The following is a 24,693-nucleotide window of genomic DNA, read 5'->3' on the forward strand; positions in this document are numbered from 1 at the left end:
TTGAAGGTAGAGCCAAAATAATTTGTGGGTGGACGGGATGGGAGAGAAAGCAAGAAGTCAATGGGCTTGGCCTGAGCAACCTGGAGAATGACGTTGCCTTTTCCTGAATTAGGGAAAACGTCAGGAGCGTGTGTGGGGTCAGGGTGCCTGGGGGCCTGGCATTGGGCATGTTAGTTAAGTTTGTGTTGTCTGCTAGACACTTACGGGCAGATGTCAGCAGGAAGCTGAATGCAGGGGTTTTGAGTTCAGAAGAGGTCCAAACTGGAGACAAATTGTAGAATTTCTCAGCATACAGATGGTTGGAGCCACGAGGCTGGTTGAGCTCTCCAAGGGAGAAAGCTAGAGAGAAAAGTGGTCTGGGACTGAACCCCGAGCAAAGGAGACTGAGAAAGAGCACACACAGTGTGGTGTCTTGAAAGCCAAGTGCAGAAAGTACTTCTAGGAGTGGGGAGTGGTCAACTGTATATAAGTGTGTGCATGTGCTACATTTATATAGATGTACATACACGAAGCACTCTATACAGATATACATACACACACAGGTAGCTTTAGATCAGTAGTATTATACTAAGTCTATTGGGAAGTGTGCTCTGTGGCAAAAATATCTGTCTGTGGTATTTTAATGGCTGCATAGTATTTCATTGTGTACATGTACCATAATTATTCTTTCCCTATACTCTTTCCAGTTATAGAATTCTAAATTATATAGCAATGAATATCTTGTGCATTCATCCTTTCACACCCATGTGATCATCCCCTAGAAGTGGGGCTGCTATATGCAAAGTGTATATGGTCTCATTCAAGACTCCTTCCTGGCAGTTCCAATAATCTGAGATATATTCAATATGGAAGAGCCATTGGCCTCAAGGAAGAACCACTGGGATGTCATTCCAGGTAGACCCCATTCTACAGGACAGCGAGGACACAGGGCAGCCATCTGAGTAATCACTGTTAGAAACAGGGCAGAGGTTTGGGTCAAGTCAGAAAAGTCCATAACAGAAAGTGATCTGTCAGTACCAGCCCTCCGCCTGGCTAAGGAGCTGCAGCCACTCCTGAATGGAAAAGCACTCCCTCTGCACACAGAGCAGAGCAACTCTACAGGCCGACAGGCTCTCGGGCAGAGCCGCTAGGAGCTCATTATGTCAAGAGCAAACGCAGCAGACAGAGGCGGTTGTGCCTTTTGTGAAATGACTGTAATTAACTCCCTATCTTTCTCCACACTTTATTTTTGCTGGCTGGCTTTGTCATCATGCTGTTAGAACAAGCCTACTACATGCTGCAGATTTTTCCCTTTTACCTTGTCATCCTGAGCAGAAGCGTAACTCCATCACCTGTCTGGGCACATACTGAGTTTTTGTCTGGATGGTGTCAGAACGTCCTGCACTTCAATGATAATCTTGAAAACAACATCAACTGCAGCCAGATAATTGCGTGAAAGCCTCCAGGAAGTTCAGGGCATTAAGGGACAATGTATTTAGTCCCCTATGTCCTCAATGCAGGCAAATGCACTGAGACACCTTTCAACTTAGAAGGAAAAGGGACACAGAGCCATGCCTTGGATCCATTAACTGCCATCTCTGAGAGGGTCTGTAAAAGCATTCATTCTGGACTCATGACCCACTGCTGGTGCTTAACCCTTGGAAATCATAGTTCAGCAACTCACATCCAGGGAGAGCCACTTCCTGGCGCTGGGTTCTTAACCATTAAAGCAGACCCACAAGAATGTCCTGATAGTCTGAACTTTTAAAAAGCTTTAGATCTGTGCGATCTGGCTGCATGCTCTTCAGTTCCCGCATCCCCTGGGCTTTACCACGTGACACCCCTTTACCCTGATAGAGCCCCTCCACACACACCGATTCAGCCACCAACACTGTCTTCTCCCTTTCTGCTTCACGAAGGATGCCCAGTCCAGTCAGCAGGTCAACAGAGAGGGCTTTCTTGTGTGTCGTGGCCGAGATAAAAGTAATTTTATCCCAAGAAAACAGCAGGTAAAAGGCAGCCTACAGAATTTATGCCAAATTCCATTCCTCCAATGACCTTATTTCAGTTGATTTTAAGATAATTGCCTCCTGATCCATAAGCCTCTGTCTGATGTTTAAAATCAGAGCCTGTGAGTGCACGCCACTTGGTCTTTCTCCTCAGCCTGGCTCCGCGGAGGCTGCCTGCGGCCTGTCCTCAGAAGGCTATGTAGTAGTGCTCCGTGGTGCTGACGATGTCACTCTGGTCCTCCAGGAGCTCCAGTACCTGCTGTAGCACAGGCTCACTCAGGCCCGGATTCAGGCTCAGGCGAGCACAAGCCAAGATGTGCCGGAAGTGGCAGCCCTTCTCCATGTCTGCAGGAAAAAGGCAGTTGGCTAAGCTTGGACACACCTGTCAGAACCTCTTCCCTCTCCCTTCCCTCTAAACCAAAGCCCTTCTCCATGCCTCCTGAATCAGAACCTGCGTCTTTATAAGATCTCCAGATGACTCTTATGCATGTTAAAGTCAGAGATGCATTGGTTTAGATTATCAGCAAAAACAAAACAAAAAACTCTGTTCTCAGGCTCATCTATGGACCCACTGCTCAGGGCTCAGGCCTTCAACTTTCAAGGATTCCCAATCAATAATTTTATATCCATAACCTAATGGATTTTTAGTGCTTGATAATATTTTTTTCTCCAATGTCATTACATGTATAAGTGCAGGTATTCTGTGCTGAACCCCCAGCTTCCCAGTGAGACCCCACTTGAGACTGACAGCAGAGTCAGTTTACAGCAGCCTCCATGCTTTCTCATGAGTCCTGATTGACAGGACTACCGCGGTGAAGAAGGGACCCCTAGTTTTGGTCTATTTCATTCCTCCCTGCACAGGCTTCCAAGAAGGTTTGTCTGAGGCAGTTGTGCTCTAGTAACCTCTTACACTCTACCCAAACCCAAGACCATTTGGTGTACAGTGATAAAATTCAGGGTTAGCAACCTGAACTTTTAGTTCTGACCATTAGAGGATCAGGTGTAGGGAGCGGCTCTAGGGTCAAGCCTCGGGCTGACCTGTGGCAGGGCCACAAACAAGTCCCAGCCTGGCGGGCAGAGCTCTCCTAGAATAAGTAAGCCTGACCTTATAGCCCTTCCTAATTCCTTTATAAGTAGCTAATGGGCTGTGGGAGGTGCAGCAAGTGTTGCCAAAACAAGAACATTTGTATTCATGTTAATCTACCCTTGTTTTAATCAGACTATAAAATAAAGCATCCGCTTGCAGGCTGGGTCTTTTGTGTCCTCATCTAGGCATGGGAGATCCACCAAGCCCCAGCTGTATTCTCTTGTCTGTTTTTTCTTCAATCCTTCACTGCCCCTCTTCAGGTTCACCCTTGGCAGTGCTGGCGTGGCACAATCATGAAATCAATTTAGTGGGTTGTGATTACCATTCTTTTTTGTACAACAAACTAAAGTAGAAAATTACAGAATGTACTGCATTGTAGGTAGGATAAATCTTATTTTGTAAAACAATTTCTAAATAAATATAATTTATATCTACCTATCTATCTAGTGCACTATAATTATGTACTTTATTGGGTCATGATGTAAAATGCATTTATAATGCCTGAGTTAAAGTCAAACCGAATTAACCAAACCCTCCCCAGTTTTCACGTAAAGCCCCATGGCAAGGTCAGGTTTGGCCTCTCATGCTCAATACAATCACTGAATGTTTCAGATGAAAAAAATGTTTTAGGTTCCAGCAAGGCATCTGAAGAGGTATTGTGGTGTTGGGCAGAGCATGGTTTGGGAGTCGGTACAGCTGGGGACTTTGGGCAAGTCATAGTACCTTCAAGTTTCAGTTTTCTCACCTATGGAGAGGGAGACTGAGGAGGAAGTAGGGGAACCTGTGAGGTCCTTTCCAGCTCAAAGGGTCAGAGACTTTCACCGGCCTAGGCTAACAAAGACTGGCTAAATTCTGACCTCTAGTGGCTCTGTCAACTCATTTGTTAGAAAACTTGCCACCTCCACTTGTCTCCATATTTGCAGCCTGTTTCTTCAACATTCATTTGATAAAGAATTCCTGAACACCTACTATGTATGTGGTGTCAGAAAAAAAGCAGCAGATAAAACAGTGCAGATGGAGAACTGACATTGGAGTCCAACAGACCCAAATTCAAGTCCAGGCTCTATAATTGGGACAAAGTGGTTCACATCTTAGTCAGTTTTTTCATCTGTAAGATGGCAATAAAATCACCTACTTCACCGGTGGTTGTGTGGATGAAAGGAGACCCATGGTAGGGGCTTCTTACATGGGGAATAACTATGATTCTATTGTATTCATAACCCAAGAAGATGCTCATAATCTAGTCCCTGCTCTAAAGAAGCTTCAACTCTTCCCAAAGCCTTAAACTATTTCTTCAGACAGGCCATTCTGCTGTTGAAGAGCTCTGGTAAGGCTGTTCACAAAGTGGCCTTTCAGTTACACAGAGAGAAGGACTGGTGTTAGTTCTACTTTAAAAGTATGATATAATCCACCAGTGAAGCCATCAGGTCCAGGGCTTTCCTTTGTTGGCAGATTTTTAATTACCAGACAGATGCAATAATTGCCTAAGAGACAGATTCCTGGTGCTTCCTACTCTGCCATCTTCAAAATAGTTTTATAAAATGCCAATGCATTTAATCCTCATAACTATCATGTAGGCAACAGTATCCCCATTTTACATATAAAGAAACTGAGGTACAGACTTATCCAAGGTCACACAGCTGCAAAGTGGCAAGGTGGGATTCAAACCCAGGAAAGGTGGTCTCAGAGCCCAGCTCTTTTTTTTTTTTTTTTTTTTTATATATTTTATTGATTTTTCACAGAGAGGAAGAGAGAGGGACAGAGAGCTAGAAACATCAATGAGAGAGAAACATCGATCAGCTGCCTCCTGCACACCCCCCACTGGGGATGTGCCCACAACCAAGGCACATGCCCCTGACCGGAATCGAACCTGGGACCTTTCAGTCCTCAGGCCGACGCTCTATCCACTGAGCCAAACCGGTTTTGGCAGAGCCCAGCTCTTTACAACCATGCTATGCTGCCCATCTTTAGATAAATCCAGTATCAGTGCTTTAGGGACCTAAAACAAGCCTCGTATTTACAGTCCTTTTATTATTGTAGGTTTAACATTTGCTGAAATACTCATACTGACTAAAGATTTTAAGTTCTCCCCCAATCATCCTGACAAAGAAAAACTCAATGTTATATTTTGTATGAAAGGTTAGAAACAAACAAAAGGTCCAGAGGAATCTCTCTATATAAAAGGCTAATATGTAAAGTGTCCCCTTGGGAGTTTGACTGTGAGACAGGGAGTTTGATCATTCGCTATGATGTGTGCTGACCACCAGGGGGTGGTGCAGAATGAAGGAAGGCCCGGCTGGCAGCAGGAAGGCCCCGATTGGCCCTAATCACCGGCCAGGCCTAGGGACCCTACCTGTGCACAAATTCATGCACCAGGCCTCTAGTGGTTAAATAAATGGTCAAATATCTATTTATACATATAATGGAATGATGTACAGCTATTAAAAAGACTGAGACACTTCGCCCTAACCGGTTTGGCTCAGTGGATAGAGCGTCGGCCTACGGACTGAAGGGTCCCAGGTTCGATTCCGGTCAAGGGCATGTACCTTGGTTGCAGGCACATCCCTAGTAGGAGGTGTGCAGGAGGCAGCTGATCGATGTTTCTCTCGCATCGATATTTCTAGCTCTCTATCCCTCTCCCTTCCTCTCTGTAAAAAATAAATCAAATATATTTATTTAAAAAAAAAAAAAGACTGAGACACTTCTATATGTACTATTGCTGAATGACCTCTAGAAGCCAATGTTATATTTAAAATATAAGGTGTGAAACACTGAATATTGTATGGTAACCTTTACTTGTGCTTTTGAAAAAGAATAAACTATATAAATATGTTTTAAAGTGCATAGAACATCTCTAGAAGGATATTCAGGAACTTAGTAACAACCACTGCCTTTGCAAAGGGGAACACAGAGCTTAAGTCTCAGTGCTGGGAGGAAGCCTGACTTTTCTGTGTGTATTTTTGCACTGTTTGACTTTTTATCGTGTGCATACATTATTCAGAATAAAGTTTTTAATGTCATAGATATTTCCTGTGAAAAGGAGTGGCCACAGTAGACATTCAGACAGTCCCTACAAGGTATTTTTGTTGGCATTCTCAGTTATTCAAGCTCCAGAATTCAGTTCCTGGGAATTTACTAGTTCTGGGGAATAGGTTTATGGCTTTTAGAGGCTCCTACTTATAGAATGAGTGACAGAGACTGTCCACCTGACACACACACTCACCAAAGCCTGTGGATTAGAAGCGGATATAAAACCTGCCACTTTACAGACCCTTAGGTCACAGAGGCTATTTGGTTCTCCTAAGAGATATAGTGTGAATTTATTTCATTTGCTTTATCAGGCCCTAGGATTATTTCAATCCATTCTGTTCCTAATGCAGATCAAAATTGAGAATCTGGCCAGGTGGCCTGGGACTAGGATGAGTGAAGGATGTTACATGGGAAGCAGCCTCTTGTGCCTTCTTGGTTGAGAAATCCCACATTTCACTGCTCTTAAAAGCTCCTTAAATTGTGGATAGATGGGTCTCCCCCACACCAACTAAAGGATATGTGTTCTTATTGCTCTGAATGCATTGAATGAAATCCACAAACACTACATTCAAATAATTGGTTGCTTTAAGTTTATTTTAAGATCTGTCATCATGCCACTCTGGGCTCTGACCTCATCGGTTCTTAAAAGCTAAATAGGGCTGCATATCAAACACCAGGGCTAGAGACCTGGTCCAGCTCTACCCAGTGACTCAGTCTGGAACAGGTCCAGGCGCCAGGCATGTGTGGGCTGAAAGGACTGGAGGTGGACTTCTCTGGAGAGAAGGAAAGCAGGATGAGGAGACCTACGATCATTAACAAACCTTTTCACTTTCCTTCTAGTGTCATTTGTTGACATATTCCAACATTTGTCATTTGACATATTCCAACAGTTGTCTGTAAAAGACAGACTTTGAAAAGTCACCTTTAAGATGGATCAGCTTACACAGGACTTAAAGATAGGACTAATGCTTTCTTCTCTTACTACCTAGTATGAAAATTGCAATGTCTGTTGTCAGACTACCTACAGTTTGAGTTTCTAACCACTAGGGGCTGACCTAGCTCCACTAAAACCAACTATTTTCTAAACCATTTCTTTTGCAAATTATTAGGTTTCAGGGTGACTGAATTACACTGTTCATAAACTGTAATGTCTAGAACCATTCCTCCCAACACTGAAGGGCTTGATGTCAGAAGAGAAGAAAATTTAAGGTTTGGGTTCAAAGGCAAGGGGCAAGAGTAAACAAGAAATAACATAAACCACAGAGAACATGAGAGCCAGAAGGACATCAAAACATCCTAGCCCAGGCCCTGGCCGGGTACCTCAGTTGGTTAGAGCATTGTCCCAATACACCAAGGTTTCGGGTTCAAACCCCAGTCAGGGCACATACAACAATCAATCAATGAAAGCACAAAAAAGTGGAACAACAAACTGATGTTTATCTCTTTCTCTTTCTCCCTTCCTCCTTACTCTCTTGCTCTAAAATAAATTAAACAACAACAGCAAAAAAAGTCCTAGCCCAGTGGCTTGCCTCACTGTAGCAGGATCCCCTGAGGAGCTCACCTGTCATGTCCACTCCACCCCCTTGTGAATCAGAAACCCCAAGAGTGGGATCTGAGTACTCATATGCTCAAAAAAGTTCCAAGGTTGAATTTTATGTGTAGCCAAGGTCAGGACGACTGTGCGAGCCTAACTTAACTCACTTTAGAGAGGAGGGACCTGAGGCTCTGAGAGGGCAGGTATCTTGATCAGTCATACTTCCAGTCTCCTGACTCTCCAGCCCTTGTCTGGGAGGAAACATTCCCTTCCAACGCATCCGGACACCTGTGTGTTACACACACCACTTACGGTTTGGTTTCTGGCAGTCTTCTTGAATGATACGATGGATCTTTCTGTGCAGTTCTTTGTCTTCTTTGGTTACCTAAATAGGAAAAAAAGTTCAGAGAGAAAGTGTTGTTAAGTAACACAGAGGTTGTGTCATCCAGACTCCCAAATTAGTATTTAAGATAGTTTCTAAAGATTTCATAACAATCATCATCCCTACACCAACAACATGGTTTTCAATACTTGGCCTATTGTCAAATCAGTTCAGTCGCTCAGCAGCTTGTTGCTCTGTAGCTGACCTAGAGGTACAGTCCACAGGGGGTGGCTCATGACATGAGGCCATGATGTAAAGAGAAACTGGAATTCTCTTAACGAGCAACTTTCCTCTTAAACATTCATAATGCATTCATTGAATTTCTCCTATTTATTATATTTCTGAGGGGGCACAAGGGACCAAAGTCTTTGATCCCAACCCCAGGACTCTTTCCTCTGGTCTCTGACACCTGCCTTGAGTTTCATTCGTTTTATTCCTCCTCCCAACCACAAGGAAAAACAAAGGAAATAAAACTGTAAGGAGAAGCTAGCAAGAGAACAAATCTAGCCTATCCCTTGAGACCCTTTTTGTCTTCAAAGGTCAGGCTTCCTCCCAGCACTGAGACCTAAGCTCTGTGTTCCCCTTTCCAAAACCAGTAGTTGTTACTAGATTCCTGCATATCCTTCTAGAGATGCTATATGCACTTATGAGCATATTTATATAGTTTATTCTTTTTTAAAAGCATGAGTAAAGGCTAGCATACAATATTCAGTGTTCCACACCTTATATTTTAAATCTAACCTAGTTCCTTTCTCAACCAGCTCAGATGAGAGGAAACCAGACAAATGGGTCTCCCTTCATGTTCAGTAGTAAATCTAACAACAACAACAACAACAACAACAACAAAAAAAATAGAAGGGGAAAAAGAGGAAGGAAGGAAAAGAGGAAGAACAAAACAAAAGCATGCAAACAAATACATTCAGGGTGGGGCAGAAGTAGGTCTACAGTTGTTCGTATTTTTTATACGTACAAGAATAAACTCTGGTGCTCGCTTCGGCAGCACATATACTAAAAAAATTCGAACGATACAGAGAAGATTAGCATGGCCCCTGCGCAAGGATGACACGAAATTTCGTGAAGTGTTCCATAAAAAAAAAAAAAAAAAAAAGAATAAACTCTGTTTTGCGTACTCACAACTTAATCCTACTTTTGCCCCACCCTGTATATCGGGAGTGCTTGTTTGATGGGACTGACACAGTGACCTGATTTAAGAATGGGGACACTGATATTGCCTGCCTTTTCACAAAGTTATTGTAAAGATTAAATTGGCCCTAACCGGTTTGACTCAGTGGATGGAGCGTCGGACTGCGGACTGAAGGGTCACAGGTTCGATTCTGGTCAAGGGCATGTACCTTGGTTGCGGGCACATCCCCAGTAGAGGGTGTGCAGGAGGCAGCTGATCGATGTTTCTCTCTCATCAATGTTTCTAACTCTCTATCCCTCTTCCTTCCTCTCTGTAAAAAAATCAATAAAATATACATATTTTTAAAAGATTAAATTGGGTGAGAACTGCTGAAAGCTGGAAAGCATTATATAAAAAGAAGTGTCTACATTACTATAATAATTCTTTCACTGAGGCCAGGCCCTCAGGAAAACACAAACCAACAAGGCCAGGCAGTCAAGTGGAAAGGGGAGGAGTGAAGTCAGGGAAGAAGAATGGTTCTATTGAGGAAGAGAGAGCAATTATTGCTTCATCACCCCATTCCAGCTCATACTGATTCATAGGAGGAAGTGCCCTAGCGCTGCCACACCTCAGCTATGGACTGCTGCCCAACGGTCCTGCTGCTCCTCAGAAGAGCTGCTTTCTATAGACTCAGTTGGCCAACCCTGGAGTCTCCCAGTGGCAACGTGACTGCGTGTGGGTAGGTGCAGGTGGGGGCGTTATTAAGGTGAGCTGCCCATCATGAGCTTCTGCAACCAACCAACTCCTGAAAGGCCTTCCCATCCCGAGGGGGAGTGGACTGCAGTCACCCTTATACAGATTGCAATACCCTTTTCAAAAGCTAGTAAAATAGTATTTAAGACATCTTTTAATTTTTAAAATTGCTCTAAAATCAGAAATCACTAGATTAAATCATTATCAAGAAAATGTCCTATTAAGGAAGCTTCCCCTTGGGAATCATGCCTATAAATCATTCCCCTTGGGATGCCTCAGAATTTGGATCTGTCTCCAGGACAATCACTTGTAGCTGAAGCCACATCTATGCTCCCGATATCAATGGTCATGAAGAGGCCCGGTTTCAGCCTGGCTCCTCCAATATTAAAGACAGGCAGTGAGAGGTGAGCTTTTAACTCTGAAAGTATGAGACAAGCAAGCACTTATACCCCTAGTGAGAACGTCAACTGGTGCAAGCTTTTGGGTGACCAATCAGACTATGTTGACCAAAAGCTTAGAGGTATATGCTTTTGCTCCTGCAATTCCTCTTTTAAGAGTCAACCTTACAGAAATATTTACATAAGTTCACAAAAGCAGTTATGCAAAAATAGCCATAGCAACACTATTTGTGAGAGCAAAAGTTGGAGACACCATAAATGTCCGTCAGAGAGAAGGGGTTAAAACATTTATGGCAAGTTTTCATAACATGGAATACTAAGCAGACGTCAAAAAGAATGAGGTAGATTTATAAGTAGTAACATGGAAGGATGCTGTGTGCTATTTTGGTGTCAAAAAAGTTGCTGAGCATTATTTAGAGCAGTGGTTCTTAACTGTCCCAGGGGACACTTAGCAATGTCTGGTGACATTATTGGTTGCCACAACTTGGCGGAGGGGTGGGGTGGGGAGGGCTGCTACTGGCATCTAGTGGGTGAAGGCCAGGGATGCTGCTAAATAGCCCACAATGCAAAGGACAGCCCCCCGCCGCCTCATGACAAAGAATCATTTGGCCCAAATAGTGTTGAGGATGAGAAATCCTGGCTTAGAGAATGATCACTTTTTTTGTAAAACAAAGAAAGCCACAGGAACATATATTTATATGTGTGCATGTATAAATGCATAAATGTCTAGAAGGATATACTGTTAAATGTGGCACCTTGGAGTTCCTTACTTTATGTGAGTCTTTAATGATTGATTTTTAAAAACAGTAAATAGGTATCTTAAGTAATAAACATATTTGCAGTTGAAGCTAAGAAGGAAAAATATTAAGATGCAAGTCTCTTACATAGAAGAGGTTATCAAAACCACAATCTTTCTGGTAAATGAATCCTTTCTCCTGCAGGAGCTTTATAGCATTCTTAAATATACTATGAATTGCCTTGGATGTGGTGTCATTCTTAAAATCTGCCTGTGGGAAGAAGAAAAAGAAAAAAAAAAGTAAGTTCCATCTTATAGCACATGAAAGCAACTCCCTAGACCAACTGGTTTATGAATTCACCCAACAGGCTTTTTATCTGCTGAGTCAAAAAGATCCAGGTATGCACCTGCCTAGCAGGATGGTATTTAAGGAAGTTTGTTCTGGCAGGATCATATCTGATAACTGTTTCACACCTTACCTGGTAGTTATGATTTTTGGGTTAATTCAATAATATAAAATGGAAAACTCAAATGGACAATATTTTTTTAATTCATAACTAAAACACTGTATACATATTAGTTCTTTCTTTTTCTTTTTCATTAAAACCCTGGCTATAGCCCGGCCGGTGTGGCTCAGTGGTTGAGCATCAATCTATGAACCAGGAGGTCACAGTTAAATTCCAGGTAAGGGCACATGCCCGAGGTTGTGGGCTCAGTCCCCCGTAGGGCATGTACATGAGGCAGCCAATCGATGATTCTCATCATTGATGTTTCTATTTCTCTCTCCCTCTCCCTTCTTTTCTGAAATCAATAAAAATATATTTTAAAAAATCTTGGCTGTATACAATCTCTTCCTAAGGACTTCAAAGAATTTTACACACACTGAAATAAGCTGGGGATTCCAGCATGTAGAAAGTATTAAACAGTCTCTTTATTTTAAATGAAGAACAATGGCAGCAAATAGCTCTGCAGAGACCTCTCCGGGGGCTAAAGGTGGATAGAGGTCCTAGAGTGAAGCAAGACCACCCACCATATAGAAGGAACTCAACTGCTGTCAGTTTGCTGTCTCCTCAATTTCAATGTTTCTTCCCTTCTCTAGGAGACAGGTTTGCCTAGAGAGGTAATCAGGTCATCCTATTTCTTATCCCAAGGAAGCTAGGTTTTCAGCTATGTCCTAGGGTTAACTAGACTGTGTGGTTCTTGAATTGGGGACTTTGTATTTCATCTTTTATATATATTGATTGATTGATTGATTGATTGATTTCAGAGAGAAAGGGAGAGGGAGAGAGAGATAGAAACATCAATGATGAGAATCACTGATAGGCTGCCTCCTGCACCCTCCCTACTGGGAATTGAGCCCATAACACGGGCATGTGCCCTTGACCGGAATCGAACCCAGGATGCTTCAATCTGCAGGCCGACACTCTATCCATTGAGCCAAACCGGCTAGGGCTGTATTTCATCTTGACCACCTTCCCCCTGGCACACAGAAGTTGATTAATAAAACATTGGTGGAGTCAAGGGAAATATTATAGAGGGTGTATCCTTCTGATTATTCCATTAGGGATTTTCAGTTCATTCCTACAACAAAGCAGTGAACAACAATTGTCCTTCAAGGTACAGATCCATTTTTTAAAAATGTATATGTGTGTGTGTATGTGTGTGTGTGTGTGTGTGTGTGTATTTTATTGATTTCAGAGAGAGGAAGGAGGGGAAGAGAGAGATAGAAACATCAATGATGAGAGAAAATCATTGACTGGCTGCCTCCTGCACACCTCCTACTGGGGATCGAGCCCGCAACCCTGGCATGTGCCCTTTACCAGAATCGAACCCAGGACCCTTCAGTCTGCAGGCCAACGCTCTATCCACTGAGCCAAACCAGCTACAGCTATAGATTCATTTTTAATGTGACAAATTTGTCAAAGATTTAAAAAGATCAGAGCATGAAAGAAACATGGCAAAGTGTCCAAAAAAGTGTTTGAAGGCCAAGTCCTATCTCCAGTGAAAGGTACTGACTGGTAAAGATGCTGAAAAAGGGAATGTGCTTGAGATATGCCCACAACACTTCCTCAAAGTGACAGGGAGAGGAAAGGAACTCTCAAATGGCCTTGAGTGTTGACAATCCATCTCTGAGAAACCATCTCTTTCTAGAAGAGGCCTCCCTAACAGGCACTGTTTTAATCTAATAGATCTTGGCAAATGTTTATGCTTTCCTGGGCTGAAGAGGGGAGTCTAAAGCTCTTGTTAAAATATATTTTTATTTATTTCAAAGAGGAAGGGAGAGGGAATAGAAATATCAATGATGAGAGAGAATCATGGTTCGGCTGTCTCCTGCACGCCCCCTACTGGGAATCGAGCCCGCAACCTGGGCATGTGCCCTGACCAGGAACTGAACTGTGACCTCCTGATTTATAAGTCGACACTCAACCACTGAGCCACACCGGCTGAGCTAAGAGTCTTAAATTGTACTCTAAGCTTTTCCTTAACAGAACAAGCTGCAGAACCTGGTCATTAGAACATTAGGGCCTAAAGTTGACAAACATTCCACGTTATGACAGCACCCCTTCTCTGAAGGGAGAACAAGGCCCAGAAATATTTGACGACTCCCACGGGCATAAAAGCTATCTGGATGTGCTTAGAATAAACACCTTACCAATCCTCAGCCACACATCTTTTTACTCAGGAGGGCTCCAGACAAAGCCATTTTTAATTACATATACGAGTCCTCTTACTTAGGGGAAAACACAACCTAATATAGGCTCCCCCACAAAACTTTATAACTACTTAATCTTCATACTTCTAAGGAGATTCATTTTCTTCAGTCAATTTAATATAAGGATTCTTAAGGGCCGAGTTAATATTACATCTTTATCAAGACAGAACTAAGTTGGAAACTAACTAGAAATGTTGTTACATAATTATTCCTGTCATTAAAAAAGACTCGAGGTTATCCCCAGATCGTACATAAAGCCTGCTTCCTCCTCCCCGACTTCAGTAAGACCAAGCAGCAGGAAGACAGGGTGCCAGGCCTGCGAGCTCAAAAGCACAGTTTCAGCTGTGAACAAGGCGGACCCAACAGAAAAGGCTCTCTGTAAATATAAACAACATGTGAAGCTTCCTTTCCAAAAACATTTGCCTCAGCTGACCTCGGGACATATCTCCCTGCTGCTTATAAAGACACAGCCTCCAGAGTAGAAACTCCAATCATCTCTTCTAGCCAGTAGCTCTTCCTGGCCTGGGATTTGTGTCTTTCTTGTCTTTTTCTAAAGAGCAAGAGCAGACTCATCCGATTCAGGAAACCGAAGCTACTCAGAGGAAAAAACTGACTGGCTGAACATGCTGAGCCTTAGCAGGCCTCTCCTCATTGCGGGTCAGGAACTGGGTGGATCTCTGAAATATATATATAGTCTTCATTTCCAAACAAACTCAACATTTATCCAGCTGTCAAAGAAACAATGGATTTGCAAGGCCTGCTTATCAGGTTTCTGGACTTGCTAAGAAGAGCCACAATGAAAAACAAAGGGGAAAGCATTCAAACCCACTCTCCCTATCCCTATCAACTATAACACTATCACAATGATTTTTTTGTGAAGCTTTCATCTGTATGACAACACAAAGTACCAAAAGATCTAGGGTTTCACCATCGCTATAAAGCATGCCTAGTTTCTCAGGCTCAATTAAACTGGATTCGATTGAATGACACTGACCTCCCCAAGCAGAGCCATGTGAGGGAACAATTCATAATTGATGGAAAAATAGTTTCCAAAGACAAAACAAATAAAGTGCCATATACATTGTTTTTTAAACATATAGCACTGGGCAGACACACATTTCTTCTCTAAGCATTTCAAAAGATATCATGGCAATCCTTCTGTTTTGAATGGAGGAGCCTTTTATTTATTTTTATTTTTATTAAATATATTTTATTGATTTTTTACAGAGAGGAAGAGAGAGGGATAGAAAGTTAGAAACATCGATGAGAGAGAAACATCTATCAGCTGCCTCTTGCACACTCCCTACTGGGGATGTGCCCGCAACCAAGGTACATGCCCTTGACCGGAATCGAACCTGGGACCCTTGAGTCCGCAGGCTGACGCTCTAGCCACTGAGCCAAACCGGTTTCGGCTGGAGGAGCCTTTTAGTCCTCAGGGACCTCAAGTCTCTCTACTTAATTAGAGCCTTTGCAGAAGAGCTGGTTCACAGGAAGAAAGTGGTCTTCGCTAAGCTTCAAAGTTTTTCCTTCCAAACATGCCAGCAGAATGGTCAGAAGTCCTTGGAGGCCAACTTGGCATTGAGCCCCCTCTAAATGATTAAATGGAAGAAGGTCAATCTTGCTGTCAGGGCACAGCTGGAGAGCTGCAACTGTTTAGAAGTGATGATGGCACAGGACAAAGCGTCCAGTCATGACCCTCTCCGCCTTGGTGTTTCCTGAAACAATATCCCTCATCTCTGTGTACAAAATCATGGGTCACTGGACACAAAGCCTGGTGTCAGGAAGAGATAATTAGGTTCATGAATGAAACTGAGAAGCAGTGGTTGTGCCTAGGAAGTTGGATGGGGACGTGATATCTATTCTGCCAGAAGCCGGAAGAATAACTTATGTTACCTAACAAGGGAATTCAGAGCAGCCCTGTTGGTAATGGCAAAAGATCAGAAAACATCTAAACAGTCCAGGAATGGAGAGGGTGGTTATCTAAATTGTGGGATATGTAACAAAAGATTATTCTATAGTGGCAAATCTATGTATGGCTAGGAAAGGATCTATAAGACATACTGTTTAATGAAAAGCTAGGGATATACTAGTGTTTAGCATGATACGATTTGTGTAAAAAAAGGGGGGATACAACTACTTCTAGTTTACATACGCAGACTATCTCCAGATGGATATTCGTGACACTAGTAACACTAGTGCTTGTCTCTGGAGAAAGGAGGGAGTATGGGAAAGAAACTTACTTTTAAGTAGATACTTTCAGGGACTATTTGACTTTTTAAAAACCATTCATTCTTCAATTAACTGATAATTATTGAAAACCTACTTTCTGACAGAATTGTCCTAGGCCCTGGTTCTAGAGGACAGAGAATAAGTCAGATGAGACATCTGCTCATAGAGAACTTAAATTCTGGTGGAGGAACAGGCAGGTGAACAAATAAGGAGAGATATGAACACAGGTGATAACCTAGTGAGGAAGTAGGTGGCCATTAGAGCAGACGGCCAAGGAGGTCAAGAAGGTGACATTTAAGCAGAGATCATCCACTGCTGAAATCAATGAAATAATAAACACAAGTCACGTTACAACAACAAACCCAAGAGTTGAAATAAAAGGAAAAGCCTAACACCAAAGTCTCAAATAATTCTTAATTCCAAGCAAATATGGAAGCACCAAACAACTGAAGTTCACCTGTAACACTAGGGATGGAAAAATGGGGACAGCTCTTTCCAAGAGAAATAAAAATGACTTAAAGCATTTGCTGAAATTTCTACATATAAAGCAGGATGAATACAACTTGGCCTTCATTCAAACTCCTGAAATGCAATAGGTTAACCTTATTCTGAAGAAGAAACAGCTAATCAGTAAAAGCCTTGGTTCAAGTTCAATAAATAATTTTGGAAGGGTAATTACCTCTTCTCATTTATTTCCCCAAAATTTGACTCCTGGTGAAATTAAATGCCCATCTCAGTGAGTACTAAGAACTAAGTACTATGATGTTTAGACTATTTTTTTTTTCTACTCAATGGTTAAGCTTAATGAGATTAAGCGAGAGGAAAAGGGCAGGTCCATTCTCATTTGAAATTCTTCAGAGGTCAGTAACCTTCCCAGAATAGAAAGGACATGTGATTGAACCATAGCCTCTATTCCTTGGTCCACCCTGTGAATCGTAATACCACAGTCACGTTCACTCACACCCTTCAGTTGCCGATTTGGGGCAGTGGACTCGAATTCTCCCATGGGCAGCCTGCACTTACTTGCTTGGAGCAGGCGCTATGAATCACAGGCTGATTGGCAAGGGACAGCAGAGACTCCACCATTTCCAACTCCTGCTGGTAAAAGGTCTGCACTCTGTTCTTCATGAGGAATTCGTTGGCTTTTTCACTCAGCAAACATGTGAGATTGGTAAGGTCCAGGACACCTGGATTTTTGCTGGGGGAAGTGGTAAAAAGCTATGTAGAAAATGACCACCTCTGTTCCTTTCTGGTGTGTTGAAAACAGAAACTTGGCTAGGAAAAGCAACACTATATTGATGCTTTCTTTGACATAAAGGACAACTCATGCTATGGACAACGTGTGGTTGTTTAAAAGGATGAGGCAGGACTACAAGAACTAAGATATTCATGATCGCTTCAGAAAAAAAGTCAGGTTGCAGAACAGTATGTAAGATATGATCCCATTTTTGTAAAAAAGCAAATGACAACCCACAGAATATAGGGGTAGATATTCTTGCTTGTGTTTGCACAGAAAAAAATGTCTAAAAGGGTACATACCAACCTAGAGACAGTAGTAACCTCTAGGGCATGGCTCTGAGGCAGGAGACAGGACAATGGAGGAATTTCACTTTTTACTTTATACAGGCCTATCGTTTGGGTTATTTTTTAATATAATTTAAAAATATGTAGTATGTACACATTAAAAACAAGTGTGCCCTGGCAGGTGTGCCTCAGTTGATTGAGTGTTGTCATGTGCACTAAGAGATCACCAGTATGATTTCCAGTCAGGGCACATACCCAGGGTTTAGGGGGCATGCAGGAGGCAGCCGATTGCGTTTCTCTCACTCATCAATGTTTTTCTCTCTCCCTTCCTCTCGCTGTCAAATCAATAAAAATCAAATATATTTTTAAAAGTTGAAGTGTACACAGTGAAGTCTCCTTTCTATCCTACTCCCAGTTCCCACCTCCTTAGCATCCACTATTACTGATTCTGTTTTTCCCCAGAGTTCTTTGATGCATACATATACTAAAAAATTCCCATATATTCTTACTCTTCCTGTTTTTCTGCCCCCCCCCCCCCCAACCCCCCCCCCCACACACACACACAAAAGAGTAAAACCAGCCCTGGTTGAGAACGATTCAACTCCTTCAGGGACCCTAGTTACATGTATATTTTCCTCACAACAACCTTGGAACATCTGCACTGCTTTCATCTTCACTTTACGGACGAGGACACTGAGGCACATGGAGAATGAGCAGATGTGCCCAAAACCTCACATGAGTAAGATGATGGTTTCAGGATTTGAACCCAGGGCCACTCCAGCATCAGGGACCCCTTGGCATGGCCTTCCTGCTGAACTCACATCTTCCGCGGTGATTGGCCATAACTTACCTCAGTGCTTCTTTTTCTAGGACTGGGCTATGGAAAGGCTGGTCATAAACTTTCCTGTAGATACTGGGCAGCTCAAGCATCCTTGCAATTTGAATGTTGCATACTGGATCATCTACTTTATCTAAGAAGCCGAGGGGGAAAATATATCACAGAAATTACATCAAGGTCAATTCTTTCCCTTGTCCAAACTGCTGCTGGGATGACAGTAAATGAGGCACTCAGAGGGTCTTGTGGGTGCCCAGGAATCACAGTCTAGATGCACTAAATAGTTCCCAGTTATCATACAAAAGGGAAGGCAATGCCCTAAGTGTCACATGCTCGGCCAGGAGTGGACTGGGACTAGGGCGAGCACATTGGCTTATTCGTTCAGCTGTTACAGTGATGGACAACAGGGGTCCTCCTAGAGATTCCCAAGCAAACGCCAGCCAGAGCAGTGCAAAGGGCATCACGCAGATGATACTGGACTGTCATATATCTAATTAGCTGTTTTCGTTCAAAGTTAATGAGCTTAACGGTACTCAAGAAATCTCCATCATTTTGAAGAATATGAACACTGCCCTAAATGGATCCACACTTGGAACTTCAAAGCACTTTAGAAACTACTGTGCTATCCAAATAAATTTTCCAACTGTACATAATAAATCATGTGTTTTCTTTCCCAATTTGTTCATAGTTACTTCTCTTTAAAATAAATTTAAGAAATGCTGCTTTTCCAGAGAAAGCATATTATAAAATGTAATTCCCTCCATTAAATAGTTAATCTTCTTTATTTGAACTACTTAGAAGTTTGACTTTTAGCTAAACAAGTTTACTACTGGACACCCCCCTCAGAATAACAACCATTTTGGCAGAAATATCTTTTGCTTACAATGAACAGTGGCATGAATTTCTCGCTCTTCTCTGTACGTGCGGACATAACCTCTGACCCGGATAATGTCCCCAATTTCTATCTTTGTTCTCTGCTCAATGGTCTCTTGCAGCTTCTTAAGCTGGGACGTTAAGCTCAGTTCTCTTGCACTTGGAGCAGCTGTAGTTGCTAGGGCCAGAAGGAAAGAGAGAAATGTATAACATAACCACTCCACCACATTTGTGAGCTACTTTGGGGTAACACCATCATAAGACATTTATTTATTCTACTTCGGATTAGTTGTTCTACATAGGAAATCTGCATAACTTTAAAAGATCCTCTACTGAATAAAAGGCATTAAGCTGCAATTATTCAAAAGTAGAGTGAAGGGAACAGAGTCTAGAAGCCCTACATCATCAGTGCAAAGGGCTCTGTGTGGTCCTGAGCTGAATTCTGTATGGGTTCAATGGGTTTGGTGGCAATAGCTCTCAACAACCCTAAAAAGTGTCCTTGCAGTGAGACTGAGGTCTGGAGGAAGGGGAAAGGCGGCCTAAGAGTCTGGATTTGTGGTTCTGTGTAGGGGGAAAGCAAATTCACCTTAGGCAGATTTCCTAGGTGCTCAACAGTCTAATCTCTCACCTCTCATCTTTGTTGGGTAACTAGGCTAATCTCTCTCTCTCTCGCTCTCTCTCTCACACACACACACACACAGACTCATTCTCATGCCACTTAAAACTATAAACTTAACAGTGTCCATCTAATACATAGAGTTGTTATGCATGATCTAAGTTAACTCTTACATTTTGAGCTTAGCACAATGCCAGATCCATAGGAAGAATTCAATAAATGTCAGCTATTTGTGAAAAAAAAAATTAAGCCCTCTGGACAAAATCATTTTCTTTTCTTTGAGGCTTTTCATTGGGGATTACTGGGTAGAAAAGTACAAATCAGTTCCTAGTTCATTACATATTGTCAGAATGTTTGCCAAAAAAAAAAAAAATAATAAATCAAAGTATTTTCTTTCTACAAGGTGTCACCAGCCATGTATGCAGGCTTGTGGCTCCCACACTGGCTTCAGTAATTTGGATTTTTAAAAAAATATTTTTATTGATTTCAGAGAGGAAGGGAGAAAGAGAGAGAGTTAGAAACAGCAACGAGAATCATTGATTGGCTGCCTCCTGCAAACCCCCCACTGGGGATTGAGCCCGCAACCTGGGCATGTGCCCTCAACTAGAATCAAACCTGGGACCCTTCAGTCTGCAGGCTGACACTCTATTCACTGAGCCAAACCAGCTAGGGCAGTTATTTGGATTTTTAATACCTTAGAAAATAGGTAATCTATATATACAAAAGGCTAATATGCAAAGTGTCCCTGCTGGAGTTCGACCTGGAGACCAGGAATTCAATTGCTTGCTATGACGTATGCTGAGCACCCGGGGGTGTTGCAGAACAAAGGAAGGCCCTGGCCAGCAGCCAGAAGGCCCTGATCGGCTTTGATCGCCAGCTAAGCCTAGGGACCCTACCCGTGCACGAATTTCGTGGACCAGGCCTCTAGTAACTCCATAATCTTTTATTTTGCTTTTAATTTGCCAGAAAGGCTGTGTGTTTTTATATAAGACTAGAGGCCCAGTGCACGAATTTGTGCACCAGTAGGGTCCCTTGGCCTGTCTGCGGGATTGGGCTGAAACTGGCTCTCCAACATCCCCCAAGGGGTCCCGGATTGCGAGAGGGCGCAAGCCAGGCCAAGAGACCCCACCGGTGCACAATCGGGGCTGGAGAGGGACATGGGAGGTTGGCCAGCCAGGGAGGGACTGCGGGAGGGCTCCAGGGCGTGACCGGCCCATCTCGCTCAGTACCAATCGGCCGGACCCCATCTGCCCCCAGTGGTCAGTGCCCATCATAGCAAGCGGTTGAGCGGCCTTAGCATATCATTAGCATATTATTCTTTGATTGGTTGAATGGACAACCAGACGACTGGACATTTAGCATATTAGGCTTTTATTATATAGGATGATCTACTCTCTGTATTCTTTACGTATAAGCCCTTCATCTCTTTTGAATACTTTGTTAATTTCTGAAAGATTTTTAGGGAAGCTTTGTCAAGTTATACGTACTACTTCCACTTTTCCCATTCCATTGCATTCTTTCTCTTTCACTTCATTTTATTACATAAAAGTTTTGGAGAAAATCTTTTGGGCTATCTCTCTAGTCACGGATGATAACTTTCAGTATTTTAAAAGGGACTCAGGAGAGCTTAACATATATACCCTGATCTTTATGATCTTTATTGGAATAAATATACAAGTCTACCTTCTTTGGGTTACTTTATGGAAGCTGCGAGAAAGGGAGTTTACCTCTTTTTCAATATTGTTATCTACTTGAACCAACAACATTTTTAAGTGCTGATTTACTTCCTACTATCGTTTTATTATTTCTTTTTAATCGTATTATTTTTGGTTTGTCATATACTAGGGTTCCTACAAAAGAAATGAATCTCTCTTTGGGACTACTAATCAAATATTCTGCTCTTTAACCTAACACAACTTAGATGAATACATCTATTATACCAAGGGAAACTGCAACCTCAGGAGCACGGAGGACTTCATGTATCCAGTAACCAACAGTTAGGAATCTAGACACAATCAGCATTAACATCACTCAGCGTACTGGGTTTCTTCAAAAATACCCAAGTATTACTTTTTAAAAGGTTTTCCATCCCCAAGTCCTCTCCTACTTAGGCTGAATTTTAAACGCCTTTATAAGTCTCACTGCCATTTTTCAGACAGTATAGGTGATAATAAATGCTTCATATCATACTGTTGAAATGATCTGACTGATGGCTGGTCTGAGAAAAAGGTGCTGAGTAGCTTTCATTTAAAGGGTGCACGAAACTACCAAAAGGAAAAAAAAAAAAAAAAGCTCAAGCTTTGTGATTTAATGAATATAATGAGATGGCTAGAGCCTGACAGAATTTCATTTTAAGTGGTCTATTCCATGCTGAAAGATAAGCCCTCTTTAAAATTCTAGTATTAAGGGCCCAGCTTTCTTAACTTTCCTCATAAGCTAACTCCAAATGCTACATTCAATGTGACATTTATAGGAGTTAATATCATATTCTTATACCTCAACTGACTGGAACATAAAAGTTGGTTTAAAAAAAATCAGTCTTCATTGGCCATTTTCCAGTGGAAAGCTTTAAAACTGGGGGAAATTAAACTAAAAGGAGAAAGTGGGCTAGTCAGGAACAATTTAAAGATGCCACTCCATATATAACATGATGAGAATCATTTTCAGGCTTTTTTCCTGTTCTCTTACCTTCCTTATTTTTATTCTCAAAGCAATTTTTAATTAATTTTCAGTCTGTCCACCCCAATTGTTCATCTATGTATTCATCTAGATAGAGATATTTTTAAAAAACCACACTCTCAGTATTGACAGCAATTTTACCTAAAAATTACTAAATATAAGAGTTATATAATATTCCTGATGATGTCATTTCTTTAAAAAAGAGCTTTGAAAATTAAAACAATGGCTAAAAAAGGCGTCTGCAAACCATAACCTATGGGCCAATTCCATCCACAACCTGTTTCTATAAATAAAGTTTTATTGGAATAGAGCCATGCTGTTCATGTATGGTCTATGGCTGTTCTGTGTTATAATGGCAGCACTGAATAGTTGAAAGGCAGACCATGTGGCCCAAAAGCAGAAAACATTTACCATCTGGCTCTATAAAGAAAAAGCGCTGACCCTTGGCATGAAACAAGTATGCATATTCAAACTATATCTTCTGAAGAAAACACACACACAAACCTACACCTTCTAAATGAAGACTATGGCAATACAACAATCATAAATCTTCAAATGATTTTAATACGCTAGACATATGCAAATTCAGATATTTGATTGTCTCATAGGTTTATTTCCTGCCTCTGAGATATCTGCATAAAAACCTGTTGTCTTTCTTATTTTTTTTTTTTTAAATCTACAAAACTTCCTAAGCAAACTTCCTACAGTGACACTGATTTAGATTTTCTCAAATTAGGAAAGGGGAATACGAAAGTTATGTAAAAATGATGGTCAAATTCTAAATGATGCAACAGAAAATTAGGCAAAGTAGTATCCATTAGTCAGTATAGTCAAAGCAGGGGATTGAGATTCTGACAGGAAATGGCAGAAAGGAAAGAAGAAATCATTCCAAGGGTTACACATTACTATGTATAATACGAGATAGATACTGGATGTTAGATATGACAGCAGGCAATATTTATTGGATAACCCCACTGTACATGGTACCATAATGTCTATGTCGTAAAACAGGACAAACAAGGTCCCACTTTCTGTAGCTTCTCTAGAACCAAAATGATCACCAACATTGCACCGTATTTTTTTAATATTATGAAGTTAAGCAACTCAAAAAACCACCTATTAAAATACACTCAAGAAATTTTAAATGCTGTTTCAGTTACAGTTTATGTGTTTACTATATAATTTTTCCGTTTATATTACTTAATGGCTAACTTCCAAGGAATCCTATCTTCTCATTCTCATCAATGTTAGAATTTCTGGTACAGTTGTTGAACATGTAGACATTTTTAAAAAAATTAGGATCTGAACAGCAGCATAGAAGTTAGTGGCAACCACATAAGAGGAAAAGTCTCAAAATCTTCTTTGGCCAAGTGACATGCCCTGAGCAAGGGAATTGTGACCTGACTGGCAATTACGCTAAAACAGTGGTCGGCAAACTCATTAGTCAACAGAGCCAAATATCAAGAGTACAATGATTGAAATTTCTTTTGAGAGCCGAAAACCGACTTCTGCGCATGGGCCACGAAGTTTCAATCCCACTGTACGTGCGCGCCCGCACGTGGTATTTTGTGGAAGAGCCACACTCAAGGGGCCAAAGAGTCGCATGTGGCTCGCGAGCCGCAGTTTGCCGACCACTGGGCTAAAACATCTTGATTTGGGTAATGACTGGGTTAGTAAAAGTGAAATGCTGAAATTCTTAGTAACCTAGTCCCATTCCTGTAGATTAGGAGGAAGTGAGCACCAAAGTAATGGGAGAAAAGAAAACCAAGTGGCTCCCCTTTAGTGCCAGTTTGCAGAGAAGCCAGAGCTCTCTGCAGTGCAGTGCTTCAAGACAGTCAATGTAACTCATCAGTGGGTAAATGTGAAAATTTAGGCCCTACAGCTGTTCTGATGAGCTGCCTTGAGTAAAATCCACTGATCAGCTGAAAAGCAAAGGAGTGTGGCAAATGAAATTACCTGAGGAAGACTCGGTATCGGTCAACTTTTTCCAGCAGATGCAGTTTATAACTCCAGTGCTATCATCCACTGCAAGAGAAGTGTAAAAGAGTAGAACAGAGATTTGGGCATTGCCGGTGAATTAGCACACTGTGATTGATCAGGCCATACTAAAAGATGGCCTTTTCCAATTCTCCTTCCAGCTGTTGACATAATCTCCCACCCTACACCAGTGGAAACTGCTTTCCTCAATGTCAA

The 24,693-nt window shown here is 41.9% G+C and overlaps 1 protein-coding gene and 1 non-coding gene across 5 annotated transcripts in view; one reads left to right on the plus strand and one right to left on the minus strand.

Moving 5' to 3' along the window:
• Window positions 1–1,206: 1,206 nt before the first annotated feature.
• Window positions 1,207–24,693, minus strand: part of STN1 (STN1 subunit of CST complex) — a 32,811-nt gene continuing 9,324 nt past the window's right edge. For 2 of the 4 annotated variants that reach the window (XM_054729129.1, XM_054729128.1), the window contains 7 exons: window positions 24,457–24,525; window positions 19,216–19,383; window positions 18,348–18,468; window positions 16,997–17,171; window positions 11,180–11,302; window positions 7,952–8,024; window positions 1,207–2,333 (listed from right to left, as the gene is read on the minus strand). In XM_054729129.1, the coding sequence (XP_054585104.1) occupies window positions 2,176–2,333; window positions 7,952–8,024; window positions 11,180–11,302; window positions 16,997–17,171; window positions 18,348–18,468; window positions 19,216–19,383; window positions 24,457–24,525 (887 nt within the window). In that variant the 3' untranslated portion in view covers window positions 1,207–2,175. The remainder of the gene's footprint in view (window positions 2,334–7,951; window positions 8,025–11,179; window positions 11,303–16,996; window positions 17,172–18,347; window positions 18,469–19,215; window positions 19,384–24,456; window positions 24,526–24,693) is intronic. The other 2 variants (XM_028149388.2, XM_054729130.1) reach the window with 2 other exon arrangements.
• On the plus strand, window positions 9,006–9,115 carry LOC114232557 (U6 spliceosomal RNA). The gene has a single exon (XR_003618630.2). It is a non-coding gene; the product is annotated as a U6 spliceosomal RNA (small nuclear RNA).

The sequence above is a fragment of the Eptesicus fuscus genome, chromosome 17 (genome assembly GCF_027574615.1).
Source record: "Eptesicus fuscus isolate TK198812 chromosome 17, DD_ASM_mEF_20220401, whole genome shotgun sequence".
Lineage (NCBI taxonomy): Eukaryota > Metazoa > Chordata > Mammalia > Chiroptera > Vespertilionidae > Eptesicus > Eptesicus fuscus.